General features: G+C 43.2%; 1 protein-coding gene across 9 annotated transcripts in view; it reads right to left on the bottom strand.

Annotated features, from left to right (window-relative positions):
• The window catches only part of fcho2 (FCH and mu domain containing endocytic adaptor 2), a 145,763-nt gene extending 132,648 nt beyond the window's left edge, over positions 1 to 13,115 (bottom strand). For 4 of the 9 annotated variants that reach the window (XR_013547098.1, XM_078396593.1, XM_078396590.1 and 1 more), the window contains exon 1: positions 12,787 to 13,115. Coding sequence is in view for 7 of the 9 variants with exons in the window: in XM_078396590.1 (XP_078252716.1) it covers positions 12,787 to 12,813 (27 nt within the window). In the remaining 2 variants the exon portion in view is untranslated. The remainder of the gene's footprint in view (positions 1 to 12,786) is intronic. The other 5 variants (XM_078396596.1, XM_078396595.1, XM_078396594.1 and 2 more) reach the window with 4 other exon arrangements.
• Positions 13,116 to 13,754: the final 639 nt, after the last annotated feature.

Below are 13,754 nucleotides of genomic sequence, written 5' to 3'. Positions count from 1 at the left end.
ACAGCATTCGGTGCTTAGATGTGGCCCCCTTTACATTAGCAAGACAACACTGAACATTTGTGCTCTGTCTGCCAAGACATGCTGGAGCTTCCGGTTTAGTTTAGATATACAGTATGGAAACAGGTCTTTCAGCCCACTGAGTCCTTGCCGATCACCGATCACCCCGTACATTAAGAAGGTATTTATTCACAAAATGCTGGAGTAACTCAGCAGGTCAGGCAGCATCTCAGGAGAGAAGGAATGGGCGACGTTTCGGGTCGAGACCCTTCTTCAGACTACCATACATTAACACCATCCTACACACTAGGGATAATTTCTGAAGTTATGTACCAGCCCGCGCCTGGAAAGCCCTACCAGGAACCACACATCTCGGTGAAGGGGCAGAATCTACAGGCAGTCGACAGCTTTACCTATCTGGGTAGTACACTCTCGCGAGTGGGGAACATTGACGCTGAGGTCAACAACAGGATTGCCAAGGCCAGCGCTGCCTTTGGGTGACTCCGTGAGAATGTTTGGGAGCGGAGAGGACTCACCCTTACCACCAAGCTGAAGGTCTACCGTGCAGTGGTACTCACCACTCTTCTCTATGCCAGTGAGACCTGGACTGTCTACAGCAGACATGCCAAACAGCTCAATCACTTTCACTTGAGCTGCCTACGCAGACTCCTTCACATCAGATGGCAGGACAAAATTCCCGACACAGAGGTCTGGGAACGGGCCGGAATCCCCAGCGTCCACACCCTCCTACGGAAAGCCCAAGCCAGATGGGCAGGCCATGTCGTCAGAATGCCCGAGAGTCAACTGCCAAAACAGCTTCTGTATGGAGAATTGTGTCAGGGCAAGCGCTCAGTAGGAGGACAGAAAAAATGGTTTAAGGACTGCCTCAAAGTGTCCCTCAAAGTCTTGGACATCAACCTCAGCACTTGGGAGTCTCTTGCTCTGGACCGTCTAACCTGGCATAGCAAACTCACCACAGGAGCCCGTGCAGCAGAGAACAGACGCACTGCAGAGGCCCAGAGGAAACGCACCGCGCGCAAGGCCCGGGCTACCTCCACTTCCACTGCAGCACCCATCCACTTGTGTCCTACGTGTGGGTGTGCCTTCCGGGCCCAGATTGGCCTCACCAGTCACTTCCGGACCCACAGTCACCAATCCTCCAACTGAAAGTGAAGTCATAGTCATCTTCGAACCCGAAGGACGAACAACAACACACTAGGGATAATTTAATTTTGACCAAAGCCAATTTTTACAAACCCGAACGTCTTTGGAGAGTGGGAGGAAACCAGAGGATCCAGAGAAAGCCCACGTGGTCACAGGGAGAACATACAAACTCTGTACAGACAGTCCCCATAGTCAGGATCACACCTAGGTCTCTGGTGCTGTAAGTCAGCAATTCTACTGCTGTGCCATCGTGTCACCCGAGCTTCTGATTGCTAACCATTTTATCTCCCCTTATCATTCTCAAACCAAACTTTCTATCCTTGGTCACCTCCATTGCCAGAGTGAGGGCCGATAGCAAACCGGACGAAAAGCATCTCATATTACGTTATGAACATTCAATTCTCCAACCTCTTGTAATACATGTACATCTCTTTGCCCTGTCCTCTCCTCCGCACCCCAGTACACAGGCATTTCTCTATCTCAATCACCCTGCTCCTTTCCCCTCATTCGTACGCTCAACTCCCATCCATAAGTTACACATTTCCCCTTCATCCCCTCTTCATTCTCCTTCCACCTATATACCTCCCTCTGCTTTGACATTTCACTTGTGCTCTTCCTTTTTTACTGACACAGTTTTGTCTCCTGTTCACTTCTAGCCTTTGTCACTTACTCCACCCATCTGCCAAACACCCTGCCCCCCTCCCTCACCTGTATTCACCTATTACTTGCAGGCTTTATCGCATCACCAACTTGCTTTTCCAGCTTTCTCTGCACTATTCCAATCAGACTGAGGAAGGGTTCTGATCGGAAAGGACACCTGCCCATTCTCCTCATAGATGCTGCCTAACCCTCTGATTTCCTGCAGCACTTTGTTTATTGCTCAAGATTCCAGAATCTGCAGTTTCTTGTCGCTCAATTTCTCCATGGTAAAAGCTCAGCAGCCTGCTTTAAGTATAAATGTCCTTTAGAATTAAACAATTTAGATGATCTAAGATTTGTAGCATCCACGGCTTTTTTGCTCTTTAATTAGAAAGAGGGATAAGGATTGTAGTAAAATTATAAAATGTACTTGCAAATAACGGGGAAAAGATAAAACAGGTTGTGTGGTTTAAATAATAAGTTTTACAAAAGAGAGCATAAGAGAGGTTTAAAAAAAAACTTTAAATGTTGTGCAAACTATTCTGAAAAATTGGATGTAATTAGAAACAAAAACTTGGCTGCTAACTGGCCATAAATAACCAATAAACATATCATAGATAAGATCACAAGAATACTAACTGCCAATTTTAGTAAAGTGAAGATGTTCATAGTTATATAATCAAATAGCAGGGAAACAGACCATTCCGCCCACCGCTTCCAAGCACCCATTCATATTAATCCCATCTTTCATCACTTGGCCCATAGGTTTCAATGTCTAGTTGATTCAAGTGACTGTCGAGATTCTTTTACATGCTGATCGCGACTTGCTTCCATCACTCTCCCCGGCAATGCCTTCTAGGCGCTCCAACTCGCAGCCTTAAAAAGTTCCCCCTCAAATCCCCTACAAATCTCTTACCCTAAATCTACGTTCTCAATGTTTGGTTATAGGTTTAAAAAAGTATCACAGCAATATGGTTAGAACAGTAAAAATGCAATGGTGCAGTTTTTAATGATTTCCCATATTCCTCACTCATTAGAACAGGGTGTTTGTTGGGGGTCTGGACTGTGGGCTCAGTATGCAGCTGATCAAGGCGTAGGAAGGTATGTGGGTGGAGCTAGGGTGGAGGTTGGATACACTGGAACTTTGTACATTCAGGTTGACACTCAGCAGGTTCTAGTTCCTTGTCCCTTTACACACCGAGTTCATCAAAAAAAAATGTAATGTGTAAAACAACAAATAATAGTGTGTTGGGTATTAAAAGGCATGAATGATCTGGAATATCTATTAGTCCAGCATCAATAAAGTCACGAGCATGCCACATTATTGGATGTTTTACCAAACATAAGGATCTAATAAAGCCTTGGAGATATTAGTGACTATGCATGATTTTATCTATTGAGTTCTGTGTTAAAAGACCTGGTGTGCTGCTGCAAGTACGAATTTTATGGTTGCATTTCGGTACCTATGACAATTAAACACTCTTGACTTGCCAGTAAAGAGAAATGAGGAAAAGGTAAGGCAGAGAATTGTAGGCAATAGGTGGAACCAGATGGGCTGGGTTGGTCCAGGCGTTGGGGAGTGATAAGCAGATTCCATATTGGTGAAAGGGTGGGGAGTGTTGACACAGGAGCTAGTAGGTGATAAGTGGACACAAAAGCAAAGGAAAAAGCAGACAACATTCAATGTTTATGGCTAAGGTGTTGTTCTTCTGGTTTGTGTTTGCATTGTCATTTCAACCTCCCATTCCCATGCTGACCTCTCTGCCCTCGGCCTTCTCCATTGCAACAGTGAGATTCAAACGTAATGTAGAACAGCAGCTAATATTTTGCTTGGGTAGCCTACAGGCCAATGGCATGAACAGTGAGTTGTCCAATTTCACATAATCCAATCCCCATGTTTCTTTTTCACTCCCACTTGTCCACCCAGGTTCTCTCCCACTTGTCCACCCAGGTTCTCTCATTTGCAGTCTCTTGTATTTCCACATTCAATAGAACATTGTCCCGTGTTCCCAAAACCTCCAAACATATCTACCCTTATCCTTTCAGCCAGAGGTGCAAAGCAGATCCTTTCTGCCCACCATCCAAGATACTTCTTCCAGATAAAACCAATTCATTTGAACCATTGTCAATTTAATATAATGATTATCTGTTCATAATGCACTCTCCTATATATTGGGGGGATCAGTACCAAACATTTGGGGAACATAGCCATTCAATTCATCGGTGTTATGTTGCCTCCACAGCAGTCAGGCTACAGAATTCCAAAGATTCACCACCCTCTCAGTGAAGAAATTTAACCTCCTCTCAATCCTAAGTAGTTCTCTCCCTTATTCTGAGATGCGAACCCTGGTTCTGGACTTTTCAGCCAGGGAACATGTTCTCCCTAAAATGCTGGAATATGTGATACTAACCAAGTGGACCCGTTGGGCCCATTCCTCATAGAGGGGGGACAGGGAAGGGGAGAGGGTGCCACTCACCTCACCCCCGTGGCGCCAGCGCTGCAGCCAGAGCAAGCCGTGGACCCAAAGCCTTTCCTGTATTGGTCTAGCATCCTTACCCCCCCCCCCCACTCAATCCCCCCTACCGCACCCCCGCTCCACTCCCCCCACCTCTCCCCCACTCCCCCCACCCCCCCTCTCCCCACCCCCCTCTCCCCACCCCCGCTCCCCCTCTCCCCTGCAGAACAACTGCAGAACCAATTGGTAAATCCATGATCGGAGTTTCTAAGGAGATGGTTGAAAGCAGATACTGCAAACCTATTCAAATGGAAAGTGGTATATTGTTTTCAGAAGCTTATAATATAGAATATAAAATTAAAATAATTTAAAACTTTTAGTGCTTACCAATTTTGGGGGGCCTGGGTATCTTTTGACATGGTCAATGTTTGACTGTTTGATGAAGGTTATTGATGAAGCAGCCAAACATGAAAGGCACAAGAACGTTGCCCTGAGAAACTTTTCCAATGAGTTGAAGTTGGAATAACTGTCTTTCATAGATCACACAAATCTTCCTTTCTGGGAGATATGACTCCACGCACTGGAGTGCTTTTTTTCCTTTCAGGCTCATTGGCTTTTACCAGGATTCCGTAATGCCAAACTCGGTAGTCACTCATTTATCAAATTTAATTCTTTGGTCTACACTTAAACTAAGATGAGGCAAGGTTAGGGGGACCAGTGATCCCATCGAAACTCAAGCTGGACTCTGGTGGGCAGATTATTGTTGAATAATAGCTGCTATTCTAATGATAACTTCCATCGCTTTGCAAATGATTAAGAGTAGAGACCTTTGGCAAAATTCAGCTGGATTGGATTTTTCTCCTTTCTCGTGACCAGGTCACATCTGGGCAATTTTCCACAATGTTGGGTGGCTGCCTATGTTCTAACAGCACAATACTTTTGTTATGGGTGTGCAGCTAGTTTCGGAATGTGGAAGTTCAGTATAACAGCTAAAATGTTTTCTGCTGCCAAAGCTGTTGTTGTATCCAGCCTAGTCAGCCATTTCTTGCTGTCAAGCAGATTGAAGCAAATTGGCTGAAGACTGGTATCTGTGATTGTGGGGATCTCAAGCTGCAGCCCTGGCTGAACATGGCTGTGAAGGTTTAACCTTGTCTTTAGCATTCATATAACAAACATCTATGGAGTATGCTTGAGGGACGCAGGCCTAAAATCCCTAAACCTCTGACCAATAGAGCTTTTTCCTGACTTAGGTATGTCCTTTCTGGACTGATTGACAGACTAAGTGCTATTATTTTTTATTAATCATGACTATAAAGATGGAAGTAACCTAATGATTCTTTCTAAAGAAATCTCCTATGATCTTGCATTAAAATGTTGCAGATTTTGCAAATAAGTACAAAACCACTCACTTGTTCTGTAGGTGTTACTGTCAAATTCACATTTCAGAAACAATTACCAGCTGATATTATTGCACACAGGTTGTTGCCATACAAGTCCAACAATTATGCAAAATACATGGTAAAAGCTTAAAAGATGAATGTAGGAAGGAACTGCAGATGTTGGTTTACACCCAAGATAGACACAAAAAGCTGGAGTAACTCAGCGGGTCGGGCAGCATCACTGGAGCAAAGGAATAGGTAACATTTTGGGTTGAGACCCCTCTTCAGGTCTGCAGAAGGGTTTCGACCCGGAACGTCACCTTTTCCTTTTCTACAGAAATGCTGCCTAAAATAAGTACCATTTAATATAGATTTAAGAAAACTGAAATATTGAAATATATTAAAGCACCATGTCAACATAAATTCAGAAAGGAAACACCACTGTCTCTGTGAATAAGGATGACTTATTCAAATGTATTCCTGCAGAAACACAACTGAAATTGACTGTACGAATGAATCTGCCTTTAAAGCATGATTTAAAATACCTGAACGTGGAAGAAATTTTCCACACTCCAAAACACCAAACTTTTGTAATAGGAATTTGCTAGTAAGGTTTCAAAGAGATTATTACTCCAAGGGGTCATAGTTTAAAGTTAATAAGTAATCAAAACCCTGAACTTTCTCTCCTAGCCCCTACTTTGGATGTAAAAAACAAACTTGGCCCACTTACTTTGAATTATCCAGGTCCAATAACCTTCATTTTTGGCCCTTACATCACTTACTAAAAACCATCACAAACCAGTGAGCAACAGCAGTAAACTTTTTATTAGTAAACTTAATTCTGCAGCTAGTTTGGCTGTATCATTCAATGGTGCAGAACAGATTTAACTTCACTCAAAATGGCACCACTGCAAAGTTGATTTCTGATGTTTTATAGTCATATGCTCTGCTAGAATAAAGGTCAAACAAAATAGTACTGTTAAATAGATAAAGGAGGATGGAGGAGATGTGAAGTATTTAGTCACACTAAACAATTCTTGCCCTGTTTCGCATCCAAGATTTGTAGTGAAAACCATCTATAGATAATCACTGTGAATAAAGTTTTATGTAAAATAACTTTTTTACTTGGTCTGAATCCAAGACCCTTTGGGCATTCAGTTATTCTGTAAAATTTAGTATATTTTGACATCCAATCTCAGTAATAAGCGAGTTTGGTATCTCGACTGAGCATAGATTGCAAGAGCAAAGCATTTTCTCGCCGACTAATCTGCTGCGTGTATATAGACCCTCGTTTCATTCATATTTTCCAGTTTTGCTTCGTAGAGGTAAGAAAATACTGCTTTAAAAATATTAATTAGGTGTATTTATGGTTAATAGGCACAGCGGTACAGTAAGGGTCTCGACCCAAAACATCAGCCATTCCTTCTCTCCAGAGTTGCTGCCTGTCCCGCTGGGTTACTCCAGCATTTTGTGTCTCTCTTCGGTGTAAACCAGCGACTACAGCTCCTTCTTGCACGTTAAAAAATCCCCTCGCTTGGTGCTTCATTGCGGGTACGGAGCTCCCTCCCACCGCAGGCAATGTCATTTGTGCCGCCGACAAGAGTAGACACGGGCGCTGCACAAACTCACCCTCATTCCACACAAACCTTGCTCCTCTTCACCCCTACGCCACTCCCGGGGATGGCGATGCCAGCAGAGGCTGAGTTTGCCAGCGCTGGCTCCCTGTATTGGTTGTCTGGGTCTTGCTCCCTCGATCACACCCCTGCTGCGCGTTCCCAATTGCAACACCTGTAACCTGACGGAGTAGCACCCGACAGGATCAATCCTCACAGCAAGCGCTGCCGTGAGAGTGGTCTCTGGCACAGGCAGGCATATACCTCCGCTCCGACCCAAAATATTACCTGCCCACTTTCATTCACAGGTGCTGCCTGACCCACTAAGTTCCTTCAGCAATTTGATTTATGCTTAAGATTCCAGCAACTGAAATCTTTTTAATCTCCATTTGTTTTCTAAATTGCTTGCTGGCATGAATAAAAAAGTTGGTTAAACATTATCTGCATGTTAATTTTCAATACACAGACACAAGGACCCCCCTGAGTAGCAATACTTACTAGTTAATTTTTTCACCATATAAAACATTCCATTTTTATATTCTTCTTACCAAGTAATCTCAAGTTCGCCCACTTTATAAAACTATCACCTTGTCAATTCAAAGACTTTCTGCAGCCCACTGGGAGCTTACCTTTGCATCTAACTTGGTATCGTTTACAAATTTGGATAAATAGAACGTGTTCCATTCTCCAAACTGATGAATAAAGATAAATAGCCCCTTGGCTGGCCAATGTGATATTTCTCCCGTAAATGCTTGACAACCTGAAATGACCCATTTTTACTTACTGTTTATTGTCCTTCAACCAACTTTTTTTATCCGTGTGAATTTGTGGACCCCACATGAATGAGCCTCATTTCTATGTAACTACAGTACCATTCATATGATATTTTCTGCCTTTATGTTTAAACTCTCTAAATCCAGACTCATTCTGGTGAATATTTATTGTCTTTCCGCAATGCCAGCATCATCTTCCTATGATTGATTACCATACAATTTGTAACGAAGAGTAAGGGATTGGCAGAGGAATTAAATAATGTTTCTTTCTTGACATAAAGATGAAAAACCTACCAGTAATACCTAATCTCTAGGTTCTCATGTGGACCTGAAGTAAATAAGTCACTGTACAAAAAAATATGCAAGAGAGATAGTAAGAAAAATGCTAATAAACCCCAAAGAGCTGATCTACATCTAAGTCTTGAAAGTGGTGGGTATGAAAGTATCCAGATCGATACCTGAAATGCCCAGGAAATAAGGAGACTACACAGGTTGTTAGACACTGCCCGGTCAATTACAGGTACTGACATCCCCAACATCAAAGAGATTTATCGGAGACACTGCCTTAAAAAGGCTGCTAGTATCATCAAAGACCCACATCGCCTTTGTCACATTATCACTTCGCTACCACCAGATGCAAGAACAGCTTCTTCCCAGCAACAATCAGGCTCTTGGACACTACACAACACTAACCTCCATGACTATGATCTTCTATAGACTGTGTCTTTAGTTGCCCTTCACACTTTCAGTTATTGTGGTTACCCAGTATAATGTTTATTAACAATGAATTTTTGATTATTATTTGTTATCTGTGTGTTATTACCGTTTATGGACCTGTTAAGCTCCAGGGAGTAAGAAATGTGTTGTTCTGTTGTTGGTATATATGACAATTAAATACTGTTAACTATAGTAGTGGTGAATGCTCTTGTTAGCATCTTCCAAAATTCTATGGCTTCTGAAATTGTTCTTGTGGATTGGAATGTGAACCCACTTTAAAAAAAAAGCAGTGAGAAAACATGGGGCTATCAACCTGTTCCCTAATATCAGCAGTGGGAGTGTGCTGGAGACAACAATAAAGGATGCAATACTACAACACCTTGAAAGGAATCATAGGATAGGGCAGAGTCAGCATGGATTGATGAAAAAAATTATGTTTGACTGATCTGCTGGAGTTCTGTGATCAGTCGAATAGGAGGTTGGTCAACAAGGTTTGAGCACATGGAGTTAGCAGTAATACACAAACATGGATTGAGAATAAGTTATTGGACATTAAGGGAAGAGAGGGAATTAACAGATCTTTATCTGGCTGTAATTTGTGTGGTGCCACAAGTGGGCCTTGATTATGTGTAATCTACATGAATAATGTGGTCATGGAGTATTTCTAAATTTGCTGAAATCACAAACTCAGTGGGAGGTTGTCAGTAAGATAGATGATATACAAAAACTTCAAGTAGACAGAGCAAATGGATGAGTGGGCAAGAACATGACAAATGACAAATGACAAATGACAAATGCAATGTAAGGTGCAAAAATGTGGTTCCCTACCATGGTACACAAAACAGAAAGGCAAGATTTTTTTTAATGTTAAAAGAGTGGGCAATGTCGATGTTTAAAGTCACTCAGATGTTCTTGTAAATCACTGAAAGTTAACACACAGATACAGCAACTAATTTGGTAGACAAATGGTATGTTTATCTTCTTTGCAACACCATTTCAGAAGATGGAACAAGCTGTTCAGCTCAACTAAGTTTGAGCAGACCATTCCATATTTTATTCTCCCCACGTTCCCAACAACTCCCCCTTGATTCTAGTATTTACCTGCACAGTAGAGGCAATTGATATTAGCCAGTTAACGTATCTAAATTAACTGACACATCTTTAGCACATGGGAGAAAACTGGAGCTATGGGGCGCACTCTACCAGCTGCCCCATTCTTCTGCCCAGTCGAGTATTTATCTCTTTACTATAAAAAAGGATATAACTGCCATTAATGGGGTGCGCCTGCTATTCTAGTTAAGCTGCTGTCTCACAGCTCGAGAGACCTAGTTCAACCTAGCTAATTGAATGCAGAATTGGCTTAATGGAAAGAAGCAAAGGATGGTGGTGGAAGGTTGTTTTTCTGACTGGAGGCCTGTGACTGGTGATGTGCCCCAGGGATCGGTGCTGGGCCCATTGATGTTTGTGGTTTATGTCAACAATTTGGATGAGAATGGATGTCATGATTAGTAAGTTTGTAGAAGACAGTAAAGTGGCATTGTAGACTGTGAGGATAATTGTCCACAATTACAGCAGGATCTTGATCAACTAGACAAATGGACGGAGGAATTGATAATGGAGTTTAATGTAAATATGTGCTCAACTGTTGAATTGTGGGAAGTCAGATAGGACAGGACCTTCACAATGAATAATAGTGCAGTGGGATCTAGGAGAAAAGGTACATAGATCCCTTAAAGTGCTGTCTCATGTAGATAGAGTTGTAAAGAAGGTTGGTACATTGCCTTCATCAGTTAGGGTACTGAGTATAGAAATTGAGTCATAATGTTAGTTATACAACATGCCAGTGATGCCACATGCGGAGAGGTAAAGGTTGATAGGCATGTGTGGAGAATTAAATGGCATTTGTGTATAATTAGTGCTAATGGCATTTCAACAGTTGGCATGGCTTTGATGGGTTAAAGTGCCATTGTCTGCACTGTATGACTGTACAGTTTATGAGAATGACAGATCTCATTAGTCTTACAAAATCCTTCAAGAGTTTGATGTAAAATAATGGTTTCTGTAGAACAAGGGTTCACAGCCTCAGAATAAGCTATTTAGAACTGAGAGTACGTTTTTCATGCAGATTGATAAATCTTTATATTTTCTATCCAATGGAATGCGGAGAGTCATTTTGTTTACTCAATACAAAGATCAATATTTTTTGGATATTAAAGGAATCAGGAAACATGGGGACAATGCAGTGAAATGATGATGAGGTAGAAGATGAATGATGGAGCAGGTTCAAAGGGCCAAATGCCCTTTTGCAGAATTTCTATTTGAACGCTAAGGCTCTATACTGAACAAACCCCCACCCCAATTTGACTAAGGTGTACCTGATCTGCTCTGAGAAGGTAGCAGTTCCAAGTGCTACTGAACTAGTTATAATACTTAGGAGGAAATCAGAATTCAGAAATACTTTCAGGATCACCTCTGACATCTCATTACACATTTGCACTAATTCAAACTCCAGAAAACATTTTCAGCCTAAATCATTACAAGTAACTCATCAACTAAATCTTAATCTGGTCAGGGAAAGTGACACTTCAGTGAACAAAAAATTACTTTTGCCTCCAAATTGAGATAAATTTAAATTATAATTTTTTCCTCGAGAAACTTTCTAATCGCGTTTGGTATCTACGTTTGGTAACGTACATAGATGATTGAGATTCAATTTCAACAAATGCTTGATTACCGTTTCGCAAAACCCATCAATATTATTACAGATTTCTGATCCAAGACAACAGATATAGTTAAAAGAAATTGTGATGAAAGGTCTTTGACTTTAAATTCTGTTTTTCTTTCTACAAATCCTGCCTGAGCGACTGAGTATAGTTTACAGTAACATGTTACCTTTTCAATGTCTCCTAATTTGACAACTGTTGGGTGCGGCTGAAAAGGTGAATATTTTGACTAACACAAGTTTAAGTCTTGTTGATTCCGTCAGGACAGGCATCTGGTCTCCTAGCGCCATTTATAGTTTATAACACCATTCCTGAAACACCCTACTTTCGTGAAATATAAATGGGAAACACCCAATATTTATTGGAACATTCCACAACCTGCCAGTATAACATCCATAAACTCCGGCTGCATTTAACCATCAGAATCAATGGGAGACTTATTGTTAAACATTAACATTGAATAAATGTCAGGAAAAGAGACTACTTGTTGAATTGCTGCTGTCGATTTTATATATATATATTATATAATATAAATAACATATATTTATATATATATATATACACGCTCCCCCGACATCGGTCTGAAGGGTCTCGACCCGAAACATCACCCATTCCTTCTCTCCTGAGATACTGCCTGTCCCGCTGAGTTACTCCAGCATTTTGTGTCTACCTTCGATTTAAACCAGCATCTGCAGTTCTTTCCAACACACATATATATATATACACGCGTATGTGTGTCTGAGTGTGAGTGTGTGTATAAATATATACAGATACACACACTGAACCGCTGCAGGTAAGAATTTCATTGTTATATGCCCCAGATAAAACAATAAAATACTCTTGACTCTTGAATTTGTTTATCCATAAGAGAGTTTCAATCGCCTGCCACCCGCCAGCCACACTAACTTGTTTACGGAAGAGCGGGCACATGTTGACGGCCGTCCACATTGGCAAATGAGAAAAGCGGACGATCGGTTCCCAGGGGGGTTGCACCAATCAGCGGGTTGGGCGGGACAATCCGCGCCCCACCCACGACGTGCAAGTTTGGTTGCGCTCGGGGCTGAAGCGGCGCTCGAAGGCCCGAGCCGAGCCGGCGCCCTCGCCTCAAGTACAAGCCGAGAGCCCGGCGCTCTCACCCACCCACCACCACCACCCCCCCCACCACCACCACCAGCAGCACAGCCGGCAGCGCTCCACAGCCCCGCTTTTAAACACAAGCCCCAGCGCCTTAACACAACACAAAACACAAAGCAGACGGAAGATCACATCCCTTTCGCCGCGGACATTATTATTTTTTTTAAAGGAACAAGAAGCAACGGACTTACCCAGAAATTATCCACGAACTGCGACATCTTGGGAGCTGTGCGTCGTCGTTGCTGCCACTTCTCCGGTGAACAACCAACCTCCCGCCCCGATCGCGTTAATGTTGGGATTTTTTTTTTTAGAGACAGATATAAAAGGGAAAGGGTGGAATTGATGAGGGTGGGAGAAGAGGGGTCGGTTTATTTATCGTTTGATTTTTTTTTAAATGTCCTCTGACAAACAAAATGAATTGTTTTGTTGTGGGGGGGGGGGGGTGATTTTAAACAGACCCACAGGGCTGGGGCCGGGGGTGGTGGTGGTGGCGGCGGGGGGGGGGGGCCCTGTGCGGACGCGGCGGTGGCGGCGGCGTCGCTGCCACTTGTCCGAGCGAGCGAGCGGCCCGCCCTAGACAGTGCCGCCGCCTGTCACCACGGCGCATGCACGCGCGGCGGGGCGGGGGCGCGCTCACGGGCGCGAGCGGAGGGTCGGGCCGGGCGTGCACGCGCGCCGCGCGCGCGACACCACCAGCGCCGGCCGAGGAGGAGCGCGCCCCCCCACTCCCCCCCGACTTCAAGAAGACCTTTCCAAGTAACCCTTACAATAGAAGACTAGACACACAAAATGCTGGAGTAAATCAGCGGGACACGCAACATCTCTGGAGGGTTAAAACGTATAAGATTATTAAGGAGTTGGACACGTTAGAGGCAGGAAACATGTTCCCAATGTTGGGGGAGTCCAGAACCAGGGGGGCCATTTAGAACTGAGATGAGAAAAAAATCTTTTCAGTCAGAGTTGTGAATCTGTGGAATTCTCTGCCTCAGAAGGCAGTGGAGGCCAATTCTCCGAATGCATTCAAGAGAGAGCTAGATAGAGCTCTTAAGGATAGCGGAGTCAGGGGGTATGGGGAGAAGGCAGGAACGGGGTACTGATTGAGAATGTCAGCCATGATCACATTGAATGGCGGTGCTGGCTCGAATGGCCTACTCCTGCA

Source organism: Rhinoraja longicauda, chromosome 3 (genome assembly GCF_053455715.1).
Source record: "Rhinoraja longicauda isolate Sanriku21f chromosome 3, sRhiLon1.1, whole genome shotgun sequence".
Taxonomy (NCBI): domain Eukaryota; kingdom Metazoa; phylum Chordata; class Chondrichthyes; order Rajiformes; family Arhynchobatidae; genus Rhinoraja; species Rhinoraja longicauda.
Note: the sequence above shows the minus strand (reverse complement) of the source record. Positions and strands in the feature narration are given on the sequence as shown.